Below are 27,024 nucleotides of genomic sequence, written 5' to 3'. Positions count from 1 at the left end.
CTTGGTAATGATGAACTCTTTGCACTTGACCTTATCTGGGAAGCACTTTATCAACCCTTCCATTCTGAATGATAGCTTTGTTGGATAGAGTAATCTTGGATGTAGGTTTTTGCCTTTCGTTACTTCAAATACTTCTTTTTAGCTTCTTCTTGCCTATAAGGTTTTTTTGAGACATAAGCTGATAGTCTTATGGGAACTCCTTTGTATGTAACTCTTTCCTTTCTTCTTGATGCTTTTAAGATTCTCTCCTTATCTTTAATCTTGAGTGATGTAATTATGATATGTCTTGGTGTGTTTCTTCTTGGATTCAATTTCTTTGGGACTCTCTGAGCATCTTGGACTTGCATGTCTAGTGCCTTTGACAAATTGTGGAAGTTTTCCTTCATCATTTTTTTCAAATAAGTTTTCAAATTCTTGCTCTTCCTCTTCTCCTTCTGGCACCCCTATGATTGGATGTTGGAACATTTAAAGTTGTCCCAGAGGTTCCTCAGCCTCTCTTCATTTTTTTTTTTGAATTCTTATTTCTTCATTCTGTTCTGGTTAGATGTTTATTTCTTCCTTTTGTTCCAAATTGTTGATTTGAGTCCTGGTTTCTTTCCCCTCACTGTTGGTTCCCTATGTATATTTTTTGTTTCACTTTGTATAGCCTTCATTTTTTCCTTCATTCTGTGACTGAAATCAATCATTTCTGTGATCATCCTTATTACCAGTGTTTTAAAGTCTGCATCTGATAGGTTGACTATTTTCTCATTGCTTAGTTCTTTTTCTGGAGTTTTGATCTGTTTTTTCATTGGGCCATATTTCTTTGTCTTGGCACACCTGTTACATTGTAAGGGATGGAGACTTAACCATTAATTTAAAATCTGAGATTTATACAAATTATTAAAACCAAAACAGTAAACTGATGCCAACCAGGATTTTTAAAATATGTTTTTTAGACTTGCAAACAGGATTTTTGGGGGTCAGTTTTAAAGATTTTCCTGAAAGATCAAGATCAGTGGTGTTACTCAATGAATGCCTAAAGCATATACTAGAAGCTGCTACTCTAGTATATAAATAGAAAATGGAAGGTTGTGTTTATTTATTTGTTGTTTATTTTTATTTTTTTCTTTATATTGAATTTCTTGGGATAACATTGGTTAACAAAATTAGAGGTTCAAGTGCATAATTCTAAAACACATCATCTGTATACTGTATTGAGTGTTCATCACCCCAAGTCAAATCTCCTTTCATTACCATTTATCCCCCCATTCCTTCTGCCTGCCCCTATTCGAACCCACCCCTTAGCAATCACTGCACTGTTGTCTATGTCCATGAGTTTCTTTTTTTCCATTCTGCCCAGCCCCTTAACCTCTGCACCTTGACAGCTGTCAGCCTGCTCCCTATCTATGAGTCTATTTCTGTTTTGCTTGTTAGTTCATTTTGTTCATTAAATTCTACATATGAGTGAAATCATATGGTGCTTGTCTTTCTCTGAGTGGCTTATTTCACTTAGCATAATACTTTCCAGGTCCATCCATGCTGTCCCAAAGGGTCAGATTTCCTCTTTTATGGACTAGTAGTATTCCACCATGCAAATGTAGCACAGCTTTTTTATCCATTCATATACTGATGGACACTTGGGCTGCTTCCAAATCTTGGCTGTTGTAAATAAAGCTTCAGTGAACATAGGGGTGCATATAGTCTTTCAAATCAGTGTTTTGGATTTCTTTGGATAAATTCCCAGAAATGGGATTGCTGTGTCATATGGTAGTTTTGTTTTTAATTTTTTGAGGAAACTCCATACTACTTTTGACAGTGGCTGTACCAATCTGCATTCCCACCAACAGTGCACTAAGGATCCCTTTCCTCCACATCTTTGTCATCACTTCTTGTTGTTGATTATAATACTCATTGGGACAGGTGTGAGGTGATATGTCATTGTCATTTTAATTTGCATTTCTCTGACAATTAGTGACATTGTGTATCTTTTTACATGTCTATTGGCCAACTGTATATTCCCTCTGGAGAACTGTCTATTCAGGTCCTTTGCCGATTTTTTTAATTGGAATGTTTGGTTTGAGTGTTGAGTTGTAGAAGTTCTTTATAAATTTTGGATATTATCCCCTTACCAGATGTATCATTGGTAAATATATTCTCCCATTTAGTGGGTTGTCTTTTCATTTTGTTGATGGTTTCCTTTGCTGTACAAAAACTTCTTAGTTTGATGTAGTCCCATTTGTTTATTTTTTCTTTTGTTTCCTTTACCTGAGGACATATGTTAGAAAAAATGTTGCTATGAGAAATGTCTGAGATTTTACTGCCTACATTTTCTTCTAGGATTTGTATGGTTTTGAGTCTAACATTTAAGTTTTTAATACATTTTGAGTTTATTCTTGTGTATGGTGTAAGAAGGTGGTTTAGTTTCATTTTTTAACATGTCTGTCTAATTTTCCCAACACCATTTATTGAACAGACTCTCTTTACCTCATTGTATTCTTTTGCCTTCTTTGTCAAATACAATTGACTATAAATGCATGAGTTTATTTCTGGGATTTCTATTCTGTTCCATTGATCTGTATGTCTGTTTTTATACCAATACCATGCTGTTTTGAATACTATGGCCTTGTACTAAAGTTCAGCATCAGGTAGCATGATTCTTACAACTTTGTTCTTCTTTCTCAAGATCACTCTTGCTCTTCAGGGTCTTTTCTGGTTCCATATAAAGTTTTGAAATATTTGTTCTAGTCCTTTGAAATAAACCATTGGTATCTTGATAAAAATTCTTTTGAATCTATAGATTTCTTTGGGTAGTATGGACATTTTGATATTAATTCTTCCTATCTATGAACATGATATGTGCTTCTACTTATTTGTACTTTCTTCAATATTTCTTCAGTGCCATATAATTTTCTGAGTACAGGTCTTTTATATCCTTGGTTAAATTTATGTCTAAGTATTTTATTCTTTTGAAGCAATTGTGAGTGGGATTGTTTTCTTAGTTTCCCTTTCTGATAATTTATTATTAGTGTATAAAAATGCAATTGATTTCTAGATATATATTTTGTATCCTGTGAATTTTCTGAATTGACTTATCAGTTGTAGTAGTGTTTTGGTGGAATCTTTAGAGTTCTCTATATACAATATCATCATTTGCAAATAATGATAGTTTTACTTCTTTTCAATTTGGTTGTCTTTTATTTTGTGTTCTTGTCTGATTGCTATGGCTAGTAGTATGTTGAATAAGAGTGGTAAAAGCAAACATTCCTGTCTTGTTCGCAATTTTAAGGGAAACATTTTTAGTTTTTGTCCATTGAGTATGATGTTGGGTGTGGGTTTGTCATATATGATCTTTATTACTTTTAGTTGTTATCATAAGTGGGTGTTGGAATTTATCAAATGCTTTTTCTACATCTATTGATATGATCATGTGGGTTTTTGCTCTTCATTATGTTTATGTGGTATATCATGTTTACTGATTTGTGGCTATTGTACCATTTGAATCCCTACAATAAATCCCACTTAATCCCGGCATATGATCTTTTAAATGTATTGCTGGATCCAGTTCGCTAATGTTTATTGAGGATTTTAGCATCTATGCTCATCAGTGATATTGCCCTATAATTTTTTTTACAGTGTCTTTATCTGGTTTTAGAATTAGGATAATTCTGGCTTTGTAAAATGAGTTTGAAATTCTTATCTCCTCTTGAACTTTTTAGAGTAATTTAAGAAGGGCAGGTGTTAGTTCTTTTTTGAATGTTTAGTAAAATTCACCAAACCATCTGGTCTAGGACTTTTGTTTGTTGGAAGTTTTTTTTTGTTTTTTTTTATTGCTTCAATTTCACTAGTTGTAATCTCTCTAGTCAGATTCTCTGAGTCTTCCTGATTCTGTTTTGGAAGGTTGTATATTTCTAGGAGTTTATCCATTTCTCCCAGACTGCCCAATTTATTGGCAGATAGTAGTTCATAATATTTTCTTAAAATTCCTTGCATTTCTGTGGAGTCAGTGGTTATTTCTCCTCTTTCATTTCTGACTTTATTTGGGTCTTTTCTCTTTTTTCCTTGATGAATCAGGTTAAAGTTTTGTCAATCTTTGTGTCATTGATCCTTTGTGCTTTTTTAGACTCTTATTTCTGCTGTGATTTTATTATTTCCTTCCTCTACTCACTTTGGGCTTTGTTTGTTGTTTTTTCCAAGTTCCTTTAAGTGTAAAGTAAGCTTATTTATTTGGGATTTAAATCCTGAGCTCTAGTGTTCCAGCAAGAGAAAAATTTTGCTATGTAATTTCCAAAAAAAGTGCAAATATACTAAAAAATCCTCATATCCATCACCCAGTTTCAATGATTATCAACATATTGAAAATTCTTCTTCATCTTTTACCCCAACCCTACTTCTTTCCCCCCCAGGATTATTTTAAAACAATTTGAAGTGTCCATGCCATATCTTCTGAAATGCTTCTGCCTTAGTCTTTGGGACTTAAAAAAAAAAAGCATCATTATAGTCCCATTTGAGCTGGATGTTCTTTTGACAGACATGGAGGCATTCATTATACATGGTTCTCAGGCCTCATCTGAGGACAGTGTAATTAAAAAGAGACACATTACTAACAAATAATCTTTTGTGATCCAACTAACCATGTAGACCCTCATTTTCCTTACCTGGACTCTGTTCAGTTATTTCTGGAAGTCTCCAAAGTGTATCCTTGTGCTGATAACCAAGCCTCTCAGTTTCCACATATTACAGCACATGCCTCCACCTCTTTTCCTTAGTACAGTGTCCTCTGGCACTTGTGATAATTACACCTGATGAGCAGGGAAACCAGTCAGTGCACAGGATACTGTTCCCAACTGGTGCAGAAGACTCAACACTCCTTCCTCAGCTGAGGGGCTCTTCACGAAGGTAAAGGGTGCCGGTAACTTCCCTGAAACACATCTCTCTGCTGAAGGAGAAGAAAACCCTTTCTGTCCCATGAGCACCTCCCCCACTACATCTATAAAGACCATTACCAGGTACCCTTAATTTTGTTCTTTCTCCTCTAGGCCACAGGCTCCTTTGAAACCTCCCCATCTCCAGGAGACTTGCTCACTCTTATCTCAGCCCTCTGTTTATCTAACACTCACCCATTTCTGTTTGTTTTCAAAGCTATGGAGTTCAGTCTTGCTTTTGCCAACTTTCCTTTGATGTTTTCTTGGTATTTCTATTATTATTGTAATTTTCTTTACAGTCTTTGTGTTTTCAGGAAAAGTTTGGAAGTAAGGCATATTGCTTTTCATTTTACCAACACCTACCTGAACCTTCTCCAAAGGCACTCTTACATCTGTATTAACTATCCTAGCCAAAACAGAAAAACTTTCCAACTTCCTTTCACTAGACATGAAGATAGGACCCATTGTTTATCCTCTTCTCCATTTCTCTGTGTCTATGAATTTGATCTGGAGTTGTAAGCCTCATCTCTTATTCTCTGTACCCCTTTTTTCAATACAATAATGGAAAATTTATTTATTCATTTTTATTTATTTTCAGAGACAGGGGAAGAGAGGGAGAAAGAGAGAAACATTGATGTGCAAGAGAAACATCAATCAGTTGCCTCTTGTACACCCCCAGCTGGGAAGCTGGGGAGCAACCCAGCAATGTGCCCTGACCAGGAATTAAACCCAACCAGCGACCTTTCAGTCTGAGGATGATGCCCAACCACTGAGCTACACCACTCAGGGCAATAATATAATTCAGCTTCTAAGAATAGTCATTTACACTCACCTTGTTATATCTAATATCTCCATCTGATTAACCGTTTCAATAATTACCACCAATCCTTCCTTTCCAATAGTGACTTTCTCATCATTTATGGAGTTCTTATTTTGTCTTAAGTTTTTTTTTGTAGGAAGTGTGGCTGTGTTATATATTATTAATATCCTTGCATATGTTAAAATGTTTTACTCTTCAGTTAAGGCATGAATGACCCTTGGTTATGAAAAATTCTTGGGATACAAAGACTTGTCTTTAGAGTTCTTTAGCTTTAAGTCTATTTACTGCTGCAGAGAATGATACAGTGAACGTCCTTTTTTCCCCTGGTAGGTATTATTTTTTTCTCTCTGGATATTTATAGAAACATTGTTTTAATTTTTGAAATTTGAACATTATATGAAGATGTTCCTAGGTTTAGTTTTATTTTCATTAAGTATCCTTGGAATACAATATATATTGAGTTGGCCAAAAAGTCTGTTATGTTTTTTCCATAAAAGACACATTTTTCATTTTCCCAGTAACTTTACTGATTTGGCTATTTTGAGTATGACAGCTATCTCTTGCTATTGGCTTCTACTGGGTAGAAACCAGGGGTGCTGCTAAACATCTTCCAATGCATAAAACAGCCCCACAGTCAAAAATTTTTTGGCCAAAATGTCAAAGAAACTTTGCAAACCACTTTTGACATGTTCGATCAGTCATGGCACACACACTGCACAAATCATTTTTTTTTTTTGGTTTCACTTGCCTTTTTACCTTTCTTGAAATAATAAAGCATAATATGCCAAAAATATTGCACATTTTATTCCATCTTCAATATTAAAATGGCTGCACAAAAATTTACCAATTTTGATTTTTTTTTTTAAAGGCATGTTGTATGACTGCTGTCACAATACAATCTAACAAAACTGGTCTGAATGAAATTAAAGACAACTAAGGACTACTAGAGGCATTGTACATAAGAAACATAATGGACTTTTTGGTCAATCCAATATTTTTTAATAATTGTCTGAATTTTTATCCAAAACATAAACTTATGTTTTTTAACAGAAATTTGACTGTTGCTGTTTCATCTTCTAGGATTTTCTTTTTACCTATTCCTTTTATCCATATTTAAGATGAATTTCCAAAATATGTCCTCTATATCTATTATTTCCTTTTGTAATTTTTTAAAATTATTATTTTATTTTAATTGTTGTTCAAGTACAGTTTTCTGTTTTTTACTCCCATCCCAGCCCACCCCCTCACCAGCCCTCCCCACCTCCATCCTGTTTCCACCCCCCTTTGTTTTTGTCCATGTGTCCTTTATAGTTGTTCCTGAAAACCCTTCCCTTTTCCCCCTGAAATTCCCTCCCCTCTCCCCTCTGGTCACTGTCAGCCTATTCTCTATTTCAGTGTCTTTCATTATATTTTGCTTGTTTGTTTGTTTTGTTGATTAGGTTCCTGTTAAAGGTGAGATCATATGGTATTTCTCATTTCCTGGCTTATTTCACTTAGCATAATGCTTTCCAGTTCAATTCATGCTGTCACAAAGGGCAGGAGCTCCTTCTTTCTTTCTGTTGCATAGAATTCCATTGTGTAAATGTACCATAGTTTTTTGATCCATTCATTTACTGATGGGCACCTAGGTTGCTTCCAGCACTTGGCTATTGTGAATTGTGCTGCTATGAACATTGGGGTACATAGGTTCTTTGGGTTGGTGTTTCAGGGTTCTCAGGACATAATCCCAGCAGTAGAAATGCTGACTCAAAAGGCAGTTCCACTTTTAGTTTTCTGAGAAAATTGCATAGTGTTTTCCCTAGTGGTTGTACCAGTCTGCAATCCCACCAAGAGTGCACTAGGGTCCCCTATTCTCCACAGCCTTTCCAATGCTTGTTATTTGTTGCTTTGTTTATGATGGCCATTCTGACTGGTGTAAAGTGGTATCTCATTATGGTTTTAATTTGCATCTCTCTGAGAGCTAGTGATATTGAGCATCTTTTCATGTGTCTCTGGATCCTCTGAATGTCCACCTTGGGGAAATGTCTGCTCAAGTCCCTTGCCCATTTTTTAATTGGGTTGCTTGTCTTCTTAGAATGGAGTCGTGTAAGTTCTTTGTATACTTTGGAGATTAAACCGTTGTCTCATTGGCAAATATGTTTTCCCATACAGTTAGTTCTCTTTTTATTTTAATACTGTTTTCTTTAGCCATGCAGAAGCTTTTTATTTTGATGAGATCTTTCCATTTGTTTATTCTTTCCTTTATGTCCCTTGCTGTAGGGGACATATCAGTAAAAATGTTGCTGTGTGAAATATCTGAGATTTTTCCTGCCTATGTTCTACTCTAGGACTTTAATTGTGCTGCAGTTTATATTTAAATTTTTTATCCACCTTGAATTTATGTTTGTGTATGGTGTAAGTTGGTACTTGAGTTTCATTTTTTTGCACATAGCTGTCCAGTTCTCTCCACACCATTTGCTGAAGAGGCTATCCTTACTCCATTTTATATTGTTGTCCCCTTTGTCAAATATTAATTGACCATAGAGACTTGAATTTATTTCTGGGCTCTCTGTTTGGTTCCATTGGTCCATGTGCCTGTTTTTATGCCAATACCAGGCTGTTTTGATTACAATGGCCTTGTAATAGAGTTTGGTATCAGGTATTGTGATCCCTCCTATTTTGTTCTTCTTTCTCAAAATTGCCGCAGCTATTTGAGGCTGTTTATGGTTCCATGTAAATTTTTAAAGTGTTTGTTCTATGTCTGTGAAATATGCCATTGGTACTTTAATAGGTATTGCATTGAATGTCTAAATTGCTTTGGGAAGTATGGACATTTCCAGGATGTTAATTCTTCTGATTCATGAACATGGTGTATGTTTCCATTTGTTTGTGTCTTCCTTGATTTCTTTCTTCAGTGTTGTGTAGTTTTCTGCATACAGGTCTTTTACCTCCTTGGTTAGGTTTATTTCTAGGTATTTTTTTTTTTTGCTATATTGAATGGAATTTTTTCTTGATTTCTGCTTCTGTTGTTTCATTGTTGGTATACAAAAATGTGTTTGATTTCTGGATGTTCACTTTGTATCCCACTGTTTTGCCAAATTCATTTATTAAGTCAAGCAGTTTTTGGGTGGAGTCTATAGGATTTTCTATGTACACTATCATGTCATCTGCAAACAGTGACAGTTTTGTTTCCTCCTTTCCAATTTGTACACCTTTTATTTCTTTTCCTTGTCTGATCACTGTGGCTAAAACTTCCAATACTAAATTGAATAGAAGTGGTGAAAGTGGACAACCTTGTCTTGTTCCCAATCTTAGTGGAAAAGATTTTAGTTTTTCCCCATTGAGTATAATGTTGGCTGTAGGTTTCTCATATATGGCCTTTATTATGTTAAGGAATGCTCCCTCTATTCTCACTTTGGTGAGTGTTTTTATCATAAATGGGTGCTGTAATTTATCAGATGCTTTTTCTGCATCTATTGATATGATCATGTGGTTTTTGTCTTTGTTTTTGTTTATGTGATGTATTGCATTTATTGATTTGTGAATATTGCAGCATCCTTGCACTCCTGGGATGATTCCCACTTGGTCATGGTGTATGATCTTCTTAATGTTTGTTGGATGTGGTTTGCCAATATTTTGTTGAGGGTTTTAGTGTCTATGTTCATCAGTGATATTGGCCCGAAGTTTTCTTTCTTTCTTGTGTCTTTATCTGGTTTTGGGATTAGGATGATGCTGGCTTCATAAAAAGAGTTTGGGAGTCTTCCATCATTTTGGATTGTTTGGAATAGTCTGTGAAGGATAGGGGTTAGCTCCTCCTTAAATGCTTTGTAGAATTCTCCTGTGAAACCATCTCGTCCAGGGCTTTTGTGTGTTGGGAGTTTTTTGATTACTGCTTCAATTTCACCTGCTGTTATTGGTCTGCTCAGGCTTCTTGTTTCTTCATTGAGTTTTGGAAGATTTTTCTAGAAATTTGTAGATTTCACCTAGGTTTTCAAATTGCTTGGCATACAGTTCTTCATAGTAATTTCTTACATCCTTTGTATTTCTGTGGTATCAGTTGTAATCTCTCCTCTTTCACTTCTGATTGTATTTATTTGGGTCCTCTCTCTTTTTTTCTTAATGAGCCTGCTTAAAGGCTTGTCAATTTTGTTTATCTTTTCAAAGAACCAGCTCCTGGATTCATTGATCCTTAGAGTTGTGCTTTTAGTCTCTATGTCATTTAATTCTGCTCTGACCTTGGTTATTTCCTTCCTTCTACTTGCTCTGGGATGTCTTTGTTGTTGTTCCTCGAGTTCTTGTAGATGTAGGGTTAGGTTGTTTGCTTGAAATGTTTCTATTTTTTTTTTTTTAGGTAGGCTTGTATCACTATGAACTTCCCTCTCAGGACTGCCTTGGCTGTGTCCCATAAGTTTTGGGTTGTTGTGAGTTCATTTTTATTTGTTTCCAGAAACTTTTTGATTTCTTCCCTAATTTCGTTCTTGACCCATTAATTGTTTAATAGTATGCTATTTAGTCTCCACAATTTTGAGTGTTTTGGTTTTTTTTTTCCTCGAGGTTTGTTTCCAGTTTCAGTCTCTTGTAGTCAGAGAAAATGCCTGATATAATTTCAATTTTCTTGAATTTGTTGAGGCTTGTTTTGTATCCTATTATGTGGTCTATCTTTGAAAATGTTCCATGTGCTTTTGAAAAGAATGTGTGTTTAGCTTTTTTGGGATGAAAGGCTCTTTATATATATCAGTTAATTTCATTTGATCTATGACATTGTTCAATGCCACAATATCTTTGTTGATATTTTGTTTGGAAGATCTGTACATTATTGACAGTGAGGAATTAAAATCCCCTACTATAATTGTGTTCCTGTCAATATCTTTTGTGAAGTCCTGTACGATTTTCTTTATGTATTTGGGTGCTCTTATGTTGGGTGCATATATATTTGCAATGTTTATGTCTTCTTGGTGGATTCTTCCCTTGAGTATTATGAAGTGACCTTCTGGGTCTCTTTTATGGTCCTTTTTTGGAAGTCTATTTTGCCAGATATGAGTATTGCTACCCTGGCTTTTTTTCCTGTCTGTTTGCTTGGATAGTTTGTTTCCAGCCCTTTACTTTAAGTCTCTGTAGGTCTTTTGTCTTGAGGTGGGTCTCCTGTAGGCAGCATATGTGTGGGTCATGCTTTCTTATCCATTCAGCTATTCTATGTCTTTTGATTGGAGCATTTAATCCATTTATGTTTAAGGTTATTATTGATAGATACTTATTCATTGCTCTTTTCATACCTGTGTTCCCCTTTCTCTCTCTCTCTTTTCCTTCCTTTCCTTAAAGCAGTCCTTTTAGTATCTCTTGAAGAGCTGGTTTGGTGGAGGTGTATTCTTTTAGACTTCTTTTGTCTGGGAAGCTCCTTATTTGGTCTTTTATTGTGACTGAGAGCCTTGCTGGGTAAAGTAGCCTTGGTTGCAGGCCTGTTTCTCATTACGTGGAATATTCCTTGTCTTTCTCTTCTGGCTTGGAGTGTTTCCATTGAGAAATCAGCTAGTAACCTTATTGGGACTCCCTTGTATGTTACTTCCTGTTTTTTCCCTTGCTGCCTTCAAGATTGTCTCTTTGTCTTGGAATTTTGCCATTTTCATTATGATGTGTCTTGAAGTGGGCCTCTTTGGATTCCTCTTGATTAGGATTCTCTGTGTTTCCTGGATTTGTGTGACTTTTTCTCTCATCAAATTAGGTAATTTTTCCATCATTACTTTTTCAAACAGGTTTTCTATCCCTTGCTCTTCTTCTTCTCCTTCCGATATCCCTATTATATGGATATTATTGTGTTTCATATTGTCTTGCATTTCTCTTAACCTTTCTTCATTCTTTCTGAGCTTCTTTTCCTTTTCTTGCTCTTTCTGTTTTTTTTCTACTTTGTCCCCCAGCTCACTGATCTGATCTCTGCTTCATTGATCCTGCTTTTGATTCCTTCTACTGTGTTCTTCAGTTCAGATATTGTATTCTTCATTTCCATTTAGCCCTTGTTGATAGTCTATTTCCTTTTTCATGTTGATATAGTTTGCAGTGAGTTCATTGTAGTTTCCCCATAGTTTCTGGTAATTTACTCTGAGCTCATTGAGCTTCCTGATAACCACTGTTTTGAACTCAGTATCTGATAGTTGAGTTGCCTCTATTCCATTTAGCATTATTTCTGAGGCTTTCTCCTTTTCTTTCACTTGGGGATTGTTCCTTTGTCTTCCCATTGTTTTTGAGACTCTTCTTGTTAGCCTCAGCTTCTTAAATTGATCTGTTCTGGCTTCCTGAATTCATGGTGTGAACTTGTATGGCAGAATACCCATAAGATTCAGTGGCTGTGTCTCCTTGATCTCCTGATCTCACTGGTCTTGGGCTATCATTTAAGTTGGCTCTGTGTTTGTCTTTGGGTTTTGATTGTTGTTGGGTCTTTCTTTGGTGGGTCCTTCCCACCAGCTGGTTATATGAGGGTCACTCTGTCCACCACATCTTGTGTTTTGTTTTGCTGGTGAGGGCAGGTTGTATTAAAGCTGGTTCTTCCATGTGTACAAGATATTGAGGATTCTCTCTTGCTCTTGTTCAGTTGTTTGTTCTGGGCACTTTCTACACTATTTAGTTGTATTTCCAGATAGGTCCTGGATTGAGGTTAGTGTGGCTTCCACTCCCTCCTTCACCTTCTTCTGTTGTTATCTTTTGGTGGTTTGTTTGTTGTTGGGTTTCCTCTTCCAGTGGGTATCCTGGTATTCACAGCTTCCACCTACTCTTTTTTGTGATCAGTTGGAGGGGGAAGGCAAAATGGTTTAAGACAGCAAGCGTGTATTCTATGATATTTACAGTAGCAGCCATTGAAGAAGAGATAGGAGATTCTTTGATTATGTATAGTATTAACTGTGATAGTCCATGCAACTAGCTACTTTATCGAAAGGATGGAAAGAAGGTAAGACTCTTGTTGGGGAGGGAGGGACTATGATTCTAGAAAGCAGTGAGGTTTTGGGAGGTCAGATTCTGAGGTAACATGAGAGTAAAGGATAGTAAATAGGTGTAGTGTGTGAGAGAATAGAGTTAACCACTACAGTAATAGAGTTCAGGAAACCATGGGATGAACTAAGATCTGGGAGGGGTGTTGTGTAGTATTTACAATTGTATGGAACAGCTATTATTTACAATAATAATGGAGCAACAATCATGACAGAATCTATGTGATCTGGATTACAAGAATAGGGAGTATAGGACCTTGAGTAGTGTGTTAATGGAACACAAGTGTAGTGAAGGACAGTAAATTAACAATACACTATGAAAGAGAGAACAGGGAAATCTGTCAAACAGTACAATTTAACCAGCCAAGGAAAAAAGACATGTGGTTTTTCAATGTCCACTACAATTTTTGGTGTCCTGTCTTCATATATGTTGGTGTACTGTTGTCTGTTTGCTCTGTTCCTCCATAGATTGGCTATGTTTTTTTCCTGTGTGTAGGGGGAAGTGGGGTCTTCTCCCTCCTACCTCACCACCATCTTCTCTCATTTCCTCCTTTTATAATTCTAACTTTTTATCTTTCCCCTCCATGTTTTGATACTTTCTCACACATATTCATTTTGATAATATTAATATTTATTTTTTCTGATATGCTATTAAAAGTCTTCTTGCCTTTTTAAATTGATAGCTGAATATCTTATCTCTGTATAAAACTTCCTTTTCTAGAGTTGTTTTTTGGGGGGGATACCTCACTAATTTCAGAAATGAAATATCTGCTTGATTATTACCATGAATACAACACTGGTATACATTATTAAATATTTCCTTTATTTTCTCTTTGTGCATGCTATGGTAGTACAGTCAACATCAACCTACAACAAGCCCCCTATAGTAGCAGAAAGCATTCTGGCTCAGTAGGCAGAAACTCCCAGCAGCAATGCTGACATGGGGCTGCAGAGATGCCCTGTATGGGTTTTCCACTGAAGTGGTAATGTCCTCCCCTTGTAAAATAGACTTTTTGTGGCAAAGCCACAGTACTGTAAAAGGGTGCTGCTATGACTGGTAACATGTGTAGCCATTCAAAGCCATCAATTTTAAAGAATCACTGTCATTCATTTCTGTATTCAGAAACTCTAGGTTTACATTCCCAGGAACAAAAGAAAACTCAAGGCAAAGTTCAAAAACTATATAATGCTTCACATCCTTTAGCCCATTCTCATTCAGGAAAATCTCATAAGAACAAATAAACACAATAAAATACTATTTATCTTTGCTAAAACAAATCACTTTTTGGTGCCTGGTGTAGATGTTGGCCTATGAAAATATAATCCAGTGGAGAAAACATAATCTTTGATTTAAAACCCTGAAAGCCAATTATTTAAATGGTTAGAAAATTGTCAAGTGTGACCAAAATTTGTATTTACAGGTTTTTATCTATAACTTTGAAAGATAGGACTGATATGGAATTTTTTTTGTACTGTGTTATTTTCAGAGTCAAAAAATCACTACTTCTACTGGGGAAATTGAAGATGTTCACATTGTGTTTTATTAAGCAAACACTTGGTTTTTATATGATATTCCCACTGGAGAAAAGAGAGCTGCATTTTCCCAGAAGCTTTACTTTATGGTAATTAATGAAAAATAATTATGATCAAACTCTTTAACTTCAGAAGAGTGACTTTTTTTCCAAGTCAATTGAAAAGCACAGATGTATACAGTATACATTCTTTGTGTGTACATATATATGCATACCTTTAAAAATATATTCTTTTCTGATATATATAGGATGTTTCTTTTTCTTTCTTTTTTTTTGGAGGGGGTAGTCACCTGAATTTTCTATTAGCAATTAGAGATGAGAACTGACTGGATGGTGTGGTGGGGACTATAAGTTCTTATCAGTACCTTGGTCTTCTCTGTATTTTCTAGCCTCCTTTGTGATTACATTGGCTATGCTCCTGGCTCTGGTCAAAAAATGTGAGCAATGGGATTTACCTCCTGCTGAGAGAATTGAGCTCCCAGTTCCCCTTTCCCACTCTCCCTTTCCTGAGTATGCTTCCAGAGCAACCTTGGATCCCCCACACGGCAGAGCCACAGACCAGATGGAAGCAACCCTAGTCCTGGGGGAGAACAGCCTGTCCTACATCAAACTATGGCATGATTGAAAAGTATACTTTGATTTGTTAAGCCACTGATATTCTAGGGGTTTATTTGTTAATAAGTAAGCTGACTGAGATAGGTGAGTTTTTTGAGTTGGGCTGTCTACATTAATTTCAGTATCTGGTACTTTTGTCAGTCAAGATGAAACATTATTTTGTTATTTACAAAAACATAATTTACTTCTTAAATTTCTTGAAAATTGCATGAGGTATTTTGGCATTTGATTTTTGCCATTCACTCTTAAGTTGATCACCATTTCATTTATTACTTTGAAAGTCAGTGTAATTAACTGGTATCGTAAATGCTTCATCAAGTTAAGAGAGAGTCCAAATCTCTGGGATAATAATATCTTTTATGACAAGCTGAAATACTACTTGACTTTATTTTTGTTTTACTCTTAATGTCACACAGATTATTCTGGGTTCTGTGAGCTAGAGGCTTGGTAACTGAAGAATTGTTTTTATCTTTCCAATGACTACACTGATGGGCTTCTTTATGGTCCCCATCAAAAGAGAAGACAGTGTATATATGTCTCATTGAGAGCTCAAAGCCCTTAAGGCCAGAGCCTGTTGAGCCATATTCCCTTTGCTTCATATTCTAAAGGACTGCCACTTAATATGCACTTGCTAACGAACTATGGAAGATGTAACCATGACAGTTTTCCAAAGAAGCCTTTTCCTAAAGGAGTTTGTGAGCATTTGAAGTGTTAAACTATTACATATTTTTTTTTCCAGAGGGCCTTCAGAAGGATAAGAACAAACTTTATCCTTCTCAGTGAACTAACTCTTTCACAAATGGAAGGTGGACAGAAAATTTTGTCTTCTAAATGCATTAACATCTCTTTCTAACATATGTTTCCTTTCTTCTTTTCTCTATCCTTTTGGTCACAAAAAGCTCCATTGTTTTTGTAGTTACCCTTTGGGGCCTTAACATTTCTTTTTCTCATTTCAGTGTATGAGGTCTCAAAACAAGTGGTTTGATCAACTGCTCAAGGGATCACACATGGAACAGAAAGCACTTAGAAGTCTGCACTCTTAGAAGGGCATTGACATTGGAGTGATAGGAAAAATAGTGTTGTGGATACAACTTTCATGTCCAAGCTCAGACCACTTTTATTACTGAGAAATAATGCACACATACATATACATATATATATCTATATCAGTCAATTAATCGATCAATAGATATGTAGGTAGATATTTGACTTCTTGCCAGCATGCTGTAAAGCTTTCTCTTTTTCTCATGTATATCACTTAGGAAGAGTGACTGGTCCAGGGTGTTTCCTGCCTTCTACTTGCATTCCCTTCCCTGAATGAAAGGAAGCAAAAGTCTTGTGAAGAAAAAAAATTTTCCAATGAGGACAAGTGTGTGAATGTGTACATGCACATGTGTGTCTGGGTACTAATTTATTTTGCAGTAAATGAATGGCCCTTGTTGGGGTACTTTGGGCAGAATCCACAGAGAAAACACTATGAAGAAGGCTGGCTTTAAGCCTTTGAAATTATAGCTCACTTTCTAAATCACTATCAGAAGCTACTGAATTAGTAATAAAATCAATGTCAGAAAAACCTAGGCTGAAATCACTCAGCCTACTTCATACATGTAATCAACAGTATTTTCAAACTTGTTTTCTCATCTCTAAAACAGGTCTAGTGGCATCAAATCAATGAACTAATGAAATTAGCTAAGGATCCCAATGAAAGAACAACCTTAAGAACCACAAATAAATGTAGGCAATTGTTGTATTGGTATTATTAGTCTAACCAGCATTTGGAGGTTTGCATTTTTAACTTTTTGTTTTGGAATAATTATAGATTCTCAGGAAGTTCCAAAAAGATCTATAGGGTGATCCCACACACTCTTCACTGTTTTCCCCAGTGGAAACTTCAGAAGTCTAGGATAATTATCAAAAGCAGGATGGATATTGGAATAATTCAAAGAACTTATTCAGATTTTATAAGCTTTATATGTATTCATTTCTCTGTGTGTTTATGTGTATGGTCCTATGACATGCTATCAAGTGTGTAGGTTTGTGTAACCACTGTTGAGATCAAGATAAAAAAGACTCATGCTAACACCTTTGTGGCTATATCCACCACCTAATCTTTGGCAACCACTAATCTGTTCTCCACTTCTATAGTTTCATTTCAAGGATATTATATAAATAGAATTATACAGTATGTGACCTTTTGGGATAAGCTTTTTTTCTCACTATGCATCATTCCCTTGAGATATATCTAAGAGATAGATATCACTACTTCATTCCTTTTAGTTGTTCCACATTATTCCATAGCATGGATATATATCACAGTTTGTTTCATCGTTCATCTCTTCAGGGGCTTTTGGGTTGTTTCTCATTTTTGGCTATTATGGATAAAGCTGGTATAAACATTAGCACATAGAGTTTATGTGAACATAGGTTTTCATTTCTCTGGGATAAAATGTCCAATAGTGAAATTGCTGGGCCATATGATTGTTGTAGGTTTAGTTTCATAAGAAACTACCAAATTATCTCTAGGATGGCTGTACCATTTGCATACTTTCTATACATTCTTGCCAGCATTTGTTTTTGTCACCATTTTTCATTTTAGCCATTCTGATAGGTATGTAGTGAATGTACTAATATTTCATTGTGGCTTTAATTTGCATTTCCCTAGTGGCTAATGGCGTTGATTACCTTTTCATGTGTTTATTTATCACCTAGATATGTTGAGGGAATGTCTGTTTATATCTTTTGCCTATCTTCTTAGTTGGGTTGTTGCTTACTCTTGAGTTTTGAGTGTTCTTTATATATTCTGGATATAAATCCTTTGTTATATATGGGGTTTGTCAATATTATCTTGAAGTTTGTATCTTGTCTTTTCACCCTTTTAGTTAGGGTCCTTGGCAGAACAAAAGTTTTTATTTTTGATGACTGCAATTTATCATTATTGTAGATTTTGCTTTTGATGTCTGAAAACCCTGTCCCGCCTTAAGTCACAGAGATTTTCTACCATTTTTTTCCTAAAATGTTTAGAGTTTTACATATAGTTGTGCATGTAAGTTTGTGACCTATTTTAATTTAATTTTTGTATTAGGTGTTAGGCTTAGGTTGAAGATTTTTGGAGGGCTTTATCACTGGGGCCTGGATATCTAGACACATTTTAGCCCATGTTCTCCCTGGCTACTTCTCTATATTCCTAGGTATTATTTCATGTCCACCCTAAATTTTAACCTCTTTTACTCTTTTATTAGGTCTTTTTCAGTTATTTTACTTTATATTGATATTTCATCCCTCATTTCTTATTGCCTTACTGATTGAAAGAGTGAAATTACATAGATATCTTCAATTATTTACATGAGTCATGCCGATAATATAACAGGATATGATGATAATGTCAATGTTTGTCTTTCCGAATATATTATAAGCCTGTAGAGAGGGAGGAGCATATCTTTCTCTTTTTCAAAACCTAGGCCAAGATTGCAGGTAATAAGGACCCAATGATATTTGTAGAATCAAAGGAGTTCTGCCAGGTTTATATTTGCTACAAGAGAGACATGATCACCTATATGTGCATCTGTACTCAGTTACAATGTTAGAAGATTTTTTAAAAGACAAAACCGAGTGGAGAAGCCAGTAACATCCTAATTGGATCACCCCTGACTGTTTGCACCTGATGCTCTACAGGCTGGAACCTGTTAATGAGGTCAGGATGGCAGCTTGTATTGCCCAGTGCCAACAGTAGTTGGTTCTAGGATGCTGTGGGAAGGCATACTGCTGATTCTTAAATATTTTCCCAATCCATTTGCCTATGATTCAATTTAAGCATATCCCTCAAGACAGATCTTTGAACTTATATGTGTGCACATATTTTATAAATACACAAGCACACACTCACAACATATGTGTCATTGTTACTGTTTTCTCAGACGAGTCTCCAAATTCTACTATTTAAAATGTTCTTTGCATGTGCTTACATCCAAATGTCCATTAATTAAGGATTTCTGGCCATGACATCCCATTTCATTCTAGTTTCCCAAAGGCCTCATGCTTAGGCCTGACAGGGGGTGTGGAGATTCATGTGTTATTTGTTCACAAATGTCTGAAAGCTCAAAAACACAGGTCAGTACATTTCTACAGAAAAGTCTTCCTCATGATTATAAAACACTTTTATTCTTCCTATGAAAATTAAAATAACATTGGGGGAGAGGGTAGATCCAGAGGATTAAATACAGTTTGCAAATAAATGACTTTTATCAGGATATGAGCCATAGTACAGGGACAGATACATTTTTTTGTGTTAAAGTATTTGGACAGGTTTGCTATTGAATGCTTTTACAGCATTTAATTCTGAGCTATGCTTATTATTTGGTAGACATTAACACATGTCCACCCCCAAGCACACCAAATAACCTTTTAAGAGATATTCTATTAATAGTTAAGAGGATTTATAGACTTAAACTGTACTTTATGCAAAGACACACACCACTAAGTGGGAAAACTGTCTCTCTTTGCAGAAATGTGAACTAGTAGTAGAAATTTATGCTTAGGAAATTCACTTTAGGAGACTATGATTTTAGGGAAAACATCCCTTTGCTCCTTAATGTTCTTATGTTCCTTCATTAGTATATTATTTTTTTCTCTAGCAAGTTTTGTAAAAAACAGCCTATAATTTTTCTTTCACTACTATATAGCTTATAATCTTTATATCAGAGAAAAACATTCAATGGTTAATAGTACTAGTTGCAAAAATTTGTCAGTCTTCTGCTTTTCAAAACATTATCTTATGAAACAAACAAAACATAAATAGTCATTTGTCTTGGTAAAGGGAAGTTGTTTAGATTGGAGAAAACTGGACAGATCAGGTAATTATCATCCAGATTCTAGTGTTTCTCGGGTTGATTTGAAAACAATTTTGATATAATATCAATAAGATAAAGTGAGCAATGGCACTGAAGCTTGCTTATGGTTTTATATTCTCTCTGGATAAACCCTTTCCTTGTCAATAAAGGACCAAGGATTGAGGAGATAGTCTTACCTTGATATCACACACAGCTTTGTTGTTCTCTTCTTTTCTCGTGGTTTGGTGAATGTTTGCATTATATCCCTCAGCCCTAGGCAGAGGCAGACATTGCTTCCATATGGATGGGCTGGAGAAATGTTTCTGGAGGCATTCTTGATTGTCTTGGGAAAGCCTGGGCATGTTTTTACGATAATGGTTCCAAATGAGTCCTATAGCCTGAGTTTAACAACCGCAGCCCAAGGTTCACTCTATATCTCTTCATTTGGCTGACTGGTGAAGGTCTCTCAGTCCCCTGGGGACCTTCCTGGAAAGTGACACTAATCCAAGCAAAAGGATTACCTTTTGTGGATGGCAGTTTATCCACAGATCTTTAGTGTTCTATTTCAGGCAGGTTCTCCTATTTTATATGTTTAGGTATATTATGACTGCCCCCTACAGGTAACAGTGTATTCCCAATTAAAATTTAATCCTAAACCAAAACTGAAATTATTTAAATGATATATTGCTTATTTATATAATGATAAAGGAAATAGATTGCTTGGCAGAATTCCATACTAGCAGTGTGTGGTAGGGAATAGTACTTGGCAATCTTGGGCTATGCTGTTGAGGGGCAGATGGTCTGTCCAATTTATTTAGGTTTCTTTTTCTTTTGCATATTAACAACTTATTTTCATTTTTTAATATCACAAACTTCAATCAGAATACTTTAAAAAAACATTCTGCATGCATTTTACTAATCTGACAAAGGACGAGTATCCAGTTTACTTGCATTATACTATTAAGTAAAATCACTAAATACACATAACAATGAAACATCAATGCATTAATCTGATGGTATCTTCCCGCTATGCACATGCTCATGTAACACTACTAGTAATTTCTCTGGAGCATTGGCAAATTGCAGATGGAGGAAATTCTCTCTAAAGCAAATTTAAGGGATTAAACATCATCATCATCATCATCAGTGCTACTGAGAATAAATCTGCTACCTATGCAGGGCTCCTACTTCCCGAATGTTCCCAAACCACTCACAGTCCCTTTCTTGCCAGAATTATCAAACAACTTCTCATTAGAATTGTCATCTTTGAACATGTTTACATCTTTAGCTTCTTCATCCTCTTTTGCATCTACTTCATCTTCTTTTTCATCTGAATATTCAAATATCTTTTCATCTGCATCATCTTTCTCCTTTACATCAGCATCTTCAAGACTTCTTTCACCTGCATTTTCTTCATCCTCTTTTTTATCAGACTCATCATCACAAACTTTTTTATATTTATCTTCCTCTCCTTTCTTTTTATCTGATTCTTCGTTAAACTCTCTCAGAACCTTCATCAAACACCTTTTCAGAGTTTTCATTTTCAAATTCTGATTTTTCAGAGTCATTTTCTTCTAACTCTTTTCCAAGAACATTTTCATTAAACTCCTTGCCTGACTTGCTCTCATTAAACTTTTTTTTGAGGTCATTTTCTTCAAATTTTTTTTCAGAGCCATCTTTAAATAGCTTTTCAGAGCAGTCTTCTTCAGATTCTCTTTCCAACTCATCTTCTTCAGACTCCTTTTGGGGGCCATTCTCTTCTTCATACTCCTTGTTGGTACGATCTTCTACAGATTCCTTTTCAAGGGCATTCTCTTCAAAATCATTTTTGTATTGCTTCTTTTTGGATTCTCTTCCAGGGCAATTCACTTTAGACTCTTTTTTAGGACTACTCTCTTCAAATTCTTTTTTGGGACTGCCTTGTCCAGATTCTCTTTCAAGGTAGTCTTCACACTCTCTTTTGGGGCAGCCTTCTTCAGCCTCCTTTTGGGGGCCACTCTCTTTGGCATCTTCTTCAGATTCTCCCCCATCTTCTGTTTTTTCAAACTTCTTTTCATCTATAGGTTCTTCAAATTCCATTTCAGTTGCAGGTTTTTGAGCATTCCTTTTAGATGTGCTAGGGTGCCCTAAAAAATGCCTTGCTCTAGAAGGCTTTGCCCTTTCTGAAATACAGATGGAATTTGAACACCAAAGACCTTTACTGGCATCAGGAGCATGGAGGAAAGCCTCCCATCCTTTCAGCCTTTTCTCCCTTTCTCTTGTGGACTCTTCCACCTGATAATCTGTACTTCCATCCCACACTTGGGCAGTGATTTGACGGCCGCCAAACCACCGTCCATTGAGAGTTTGGATACAATAATCAGCTTCCTCTGGATCCCTGAAGGACACAGAAGCCACACCATCTGGGTGTCTATCAAAGAGAAGGAGCTTCCTAATTTGTCCAAACTTTGAACACTCTATTTGAAGATCTTCTCTGATCTCATTCAGCACCAATGGGTCATCCTCAAAATCCATAGGATGAAACATATTTTTTATGATGACAACTCGCTCGTGGCGCATTCGGGTTGGCCCATCTCTTCTCTCAGGTCTCCAATCCAACTGCTTTTGTTGCAGAAACAGCTTTTTCTTGTAGTCCTTACACTTCTTCTTCTTCTTAGAGGCATCGTATTCCCCCTTCAGTTGAAACTTTGCTACCTCGACATGTAATTTGTAGCCTCTAATTTCATCTTCATCCAAAAGTTTCAGTGCAAGATCCACAGATTCCCTCTTCAAATAACAGCAAAGCCCATCTCCTTTAAGATTTCCTTGATTATCTTTGTAAAGCTTGACCTTAAATTCTTCTGTTTGAGAATCTCTCATAATAATGCCAAACTTGGACATGAGCTGTATAAATTCATCTACTGTAATGTCTGGAGGCAAACCAGACACATATACATTTGTATTTCTGTCTTCTTCAACATGAAACCATCCTGATTCAGCCTTTCTCTTTTCTCCCCTCTTTTGGGAGTCAGTGGGTTCAGGGATTTTTCTTTGTGGAGTTTTCTCTGCAGGCCTAACACTAACATCTTGTACATTTGCAGTAGAGCTATATGTACCATCACTAGAAAAGCCATAATTGGCTTGATATGTAGCAATGAAATCTTCAGTGATCTTGGGGAACCAAGCCTTCTTCTCCAAGTCCCACTCATAGGGGGTATCATCTGGTTGCTGCCCAAAAGCATCAGCTTCTCTACTGGGATCTTTCTGGGTGTCTCTGTCCTTGGTATCCCCGTACAATTCTTGCATATGCAACTGCTCATCAAAGTCATCATTTCCACCCAAGTTGTTGCCATTCATGTTGCCAACTTAGCCCAGGGGCACAGTCCAGGTGAGCTGAGAGTCTGAGATGAAGCTAGAGAAGAACAGAGAAAATCTATTTACATTTCTTAAAACATCATTTCAGTACCAGTCAGCTTTGTGGCTAGAAATGTATGCTAAATTCATACCCAAACTTAAGTCTGAGGATTATCACACTTTATATTCATGTCATGTAGAATTAATTAAAGTGATTTTCTTACCAGCAGATCTGAACCACGAGAAATGTTAAGTGAAGTCCTTCACGTAGAAGGAAAATGATAGCCAAATCTCCAAATCTGGCTATACACAAAGGAATAAACAACACTGGAAATGATAACTATGAGACTACATTACTTAATTCTCATTAAAAGACTGTTTAAGCAAAAACAATAACAATGTATTCTGGGTTTTGTAAAGTGTTATAAAGAAAATAGTAAAGATCAGTATGAAAATTAATGAGATAGAAAACAAATCAAATGGAGAAAAAATCATTTAAATGGAAAGCTGGTTCCTTGAGATCAAGAAAATTAATAAACCTGTAGCCAAATGAATCAGTAAAAGAGAGAACACACTACTAATTACCAACACAGTCATGTACCATATAACAATGGGGATATGTTCTGAGCAATGTTCCTTAGGTGATTTTGTCATAGTGTGAACATCAGAAAGTTTAATTACACAAATCTAGATGGTATAGCTATACTTTTATATGATTGGCAACACAGTAGGTTTGTTTACACCAATATCAACCCAAACACCTGGGTGATGTGTTATGCTATGACATTATGATGGCTATGACATTACTAGGTGGTGGGAATTTTTCAGCTCCATTATAATCTTATGGGATAACTGTGGTACATATGTTCCATTGTTGACAGAAATATTAAGCAGCATGTAACTATATTAGGAATGAGAAAGGTAACCTCAGTACTAATTCTATAGATATCACATGAATAATAGAGAATATTAGGAACAACTTTATCATAGTAAATTAGAAAATTTAGCTGAAATGGATACATTCCTTAAAAGTAAACTATCAAAGTTCACTTAAAAATAGATAGCCTAAATATCCTTATATCTATTAAAGACATTGAAATTTAGTAAAAACAAACAAACAAACAAAAAACCCTCCTGCAAAGAAAATTTTGTGCCCACATGACCTTACTTGGGAATTCTGTCTTCAATTTTTACAGTCAAAAGTAATACATGCTGATTAAAATGCATGCAATTACACAGAAGTGTTTAAAGTAAGAATCAAAAGTCAGCATATCACAACTCACTCCCTTCAGTTACCTGTTGTTTAAAAGCTTTTTGGTGTTTGTCATTATAGAATTTTGTTATGTACATACACACATATAAACATCCATTTAAAGCAAAGAAATATTATGTACATGTTATCTGAGCTTGCTTCAGAACTTAAAGCTCTATATTTCTTTTTAAACAGTTGCATAATACCTCAATGCCTGATATTATATTATTTTCTCCATTCCTGTGTTAATGGACTAAATTTGGGTTGTGCTATGGACTGAATGTTTACGTTCCTCAAAATCCATATGAAGAAGCCCCAATGCCCACTGTAACTGCATTGGGAGATGAGACTTATATAGAAGTAATTAAGGTTAAGTGAAGTCATAGAGGTGGAGTTCTGATCCAATAGAATTAGTGTCCTTACAAGAAGAGACAGGACAGAGTTCTCTTGTGAATTTTTTTTCTCTCCACCATGTGACACAGGGAGAGGGTGGCCATCAGCAAGCCAGGAAGCAAGCCCTCACCATGAACTGATATGGTCAGCACTTTGATTTCAGATTTCCAGCCTCCAGAGCTACAAGAAATAAATTTCTGTTGTTTACCACCTGGTCTATGGTATTTTGTTATGCTAGCCTCAAATGACAAATATAGGTTGTTTTCTATATTTGTTTTGCTATTATAAAAATATTGCATTGAAAACCCTTGTACATTGATTTTTGCAGTAGAGATTCCTGGAAGTCTGATTATTTGGTTATGGAGTGTGCACATTTAACATTCGGGTAGATACTTATATTTTTTCAGCAGGACTTAATTTTCTGTTTGGATGCTCCATTGGGATATCATTCTGTAGTATTAAGGCCATGTTCCCACCACAGCGTGTAATCTGCCTTCACATTTGGAATGACAAATTAATCAGGTATGAACAGTCATCCATCCACTTTCTGCACAGGAGCAGTGCTGACATTTGCAGCTGAAAAATGTCTATGTGTGGTACTGTGGTAGTGTCCATACCCAACATTTACAATTCCTAGTCCCTGGGCACCAAATGCCAGTGGCACTGTACCCCTAGTCATTGCAATAACCCTAAAATCCCAAACAGTTTCAAAGACCCCTGAGGGAGTACCTTCCCCTCTCCTGGGACCTATGAAACTTGTACCAAGTTTAAAATATTATAGTTAAAGGGAACAGTTTTGTGACCAATAGATTTGTTACCAATGAGTTATTTTACTAAGCTATTAAGGTCAGTATCCACAATCTCTTTTCATTCTCATTCCAATTTGATTCTAATTTCAAATATTTTTTGGTAAGCAAGTCCATTAATTTAGGCTAGAGTTTCACATATAAATGGACTCAACTCATAGCCTCAATTTTATTAAAAGAAAAAATTCAAATAAACAGAACAATATAAGGAATATCTATGAGTCTATAACTAATTTCAAAAAGTCAATGTTTTGCAATATTTGGTAGAGTTCTTTCAAAATTTTACTTTAGGACTATAACATAGATGTCTTTACTCAACTAACTATGTTAAATTAGTGGTTATATTTCCCTCTGTATTTGTGGTAGGCCTGTGTCCTAACCTCTGGAACCTGTAAAAATGGTAACCTACATGGCAAAAGGGAACTAAGGTTGTAGATTTAATTAAAGTGAAAAACTTTGAGAAGTGGAGAGTTCCTAGGATTATCCAGGTGGGGCCAGCCTAAATCATATGAGCCCTTAAATCAGAGAACCCTTCCCAGCTGTGTGCATAGAAAGATGCCACGTTGTCTACTTTGAAGATGGAGGAAGTAGGTCATAAGTCAAGGAATGCAGACAGCCTTTAAAAACTGGAGAAGGCAAGGACATAGATTCTCCTCCAGAGCCTCCAAAAAAAAAAACTCAGCCCTGTCAAACAGCCCAGTGCAGACCCATGTAAGATGATTTGCGTCGGTTTAAGCCAGGAAATTTGTAGTAATTTGTTATAGCAGCAATAGAAACAATGCAATATTATATGTTATCATTATAGGTATTAATAATCAATGTGTAATATTGGTTTTGACTGTTTTAAACCTTGGCCTAAATTGAATATTTGTAGTAGAAATGTTTTAGTTATACTTACACATTTCTTTCAGTGCTTATCGTAACAAAAAATATGCTGTTATATACACCTGAGCACTAGCTGCAGTGTATGTAGTACATAAAGAGGGTAGCTGATTGTCAAATTAAAGTACTGGGTGCCCTGTTAAACTTGAATTTTAGTTAAACACGATATATATATATATACACACACACGTATATATATACATATACACGTATATATATATACACATATACTTTTTTAAGGAAGTAAAATCGCAAATATTGCCTGGAACATACATTGTTTGTTAAACCTGCAACCGGAGGGCAAGATAACTTTTCTGATCCACGTCATGAAAGAGATAAGAACACCTGCTTCACTGAGCTGTTAAATCCAAATGAAAGTCAATCTATTTTCACGCAGTTGAAAATTCAACTTTTCGAAAGAATGCCGGTTGAGACAAACGAGTTTCGGCCTGCTCGCTGCTTCCACCGGGTATCGGGACGGCCCGCTGGGCTCCCACGTGCCCGTTCCGCTTTATCCTCCCTCTGGACAGGTCAGTCCGGGCTGGTGCTCCAGACTTCGGCGTGAGGGGTCTCTAATTCGCTGGGTCGCATGCCCCGGATCGTAGTAACCCCACTCCTAAGTCACAGTCCATTGGCCGGGAGTTTTGGACCCTTCCGGCTTCCGCCTTCCGGGTAATCACACGCCTCTGGTCACGTGACCGGTGC

General features: G+C 36.1%; 2 protein-coding genes across 2 annotated transcripts in view; both read right to left on the bottom strand.

The window, feature by feature from the left end:
* Window positions 1–20,281, bottom strand: part of RGS20 (regulator of G protein signaling 20) — a 119,712-nt gene extending 99,431 nt beyond the window's left edge. The window contains 1 exon segment of the mRNA XM_045849521.1: window positions 19,851–20,281. Within this exon segment, the coding sequence (XP_045705477.1) occupies window positions 19,851–20,015 (165 nt within the window). The 5' untranslated portion in view covers window positions 20,016–20,281.
* Window positions 20,282–20,422: 141 nt separating this feature from the next.
* LOC123825809 (HIV Tat-specific factor 1-like) lies at window positions 20,423–26,938 on the bottom strand. Its single transcript, XM_045849449.1, is given in 3 exon segments — window positions 20,423–21,159; window positions 21,161–23,044; window positions 26,593–26,938. Coding segments are annotated over 2 exon segments (2,214 nt in total). The 5' UTR covers window positions 22,990–23,044; window positions 26,593–26,938; the 3' UTR covers window positions 20,423–20,774.
* Window positions 26,939–27,024: the final 86 nt, after the last annotated feature.

This window comes from Phyllostomus hastatus, unplaced genomic scaffold, assembly GCF_019186645.2.
Source record: "Phyllostomus hastatus isolate PE091 unplaced genomic scaffold, TTU_PhHast_1.1 phas_contig_65, whole genome shotgun sequence".
Lineage (NCBI taxonomy): Eukaryota > Metazoa > Chordata > Mammalia > Chiroptera > Phyllostomidae > Phyllostomus > Phyllostomus hastatus.
The sequence above is the reverse complement of the archived record's forward strand: the minus strand, read 5'-3'. Positions and strand labels throughout refer to the sequence as shown.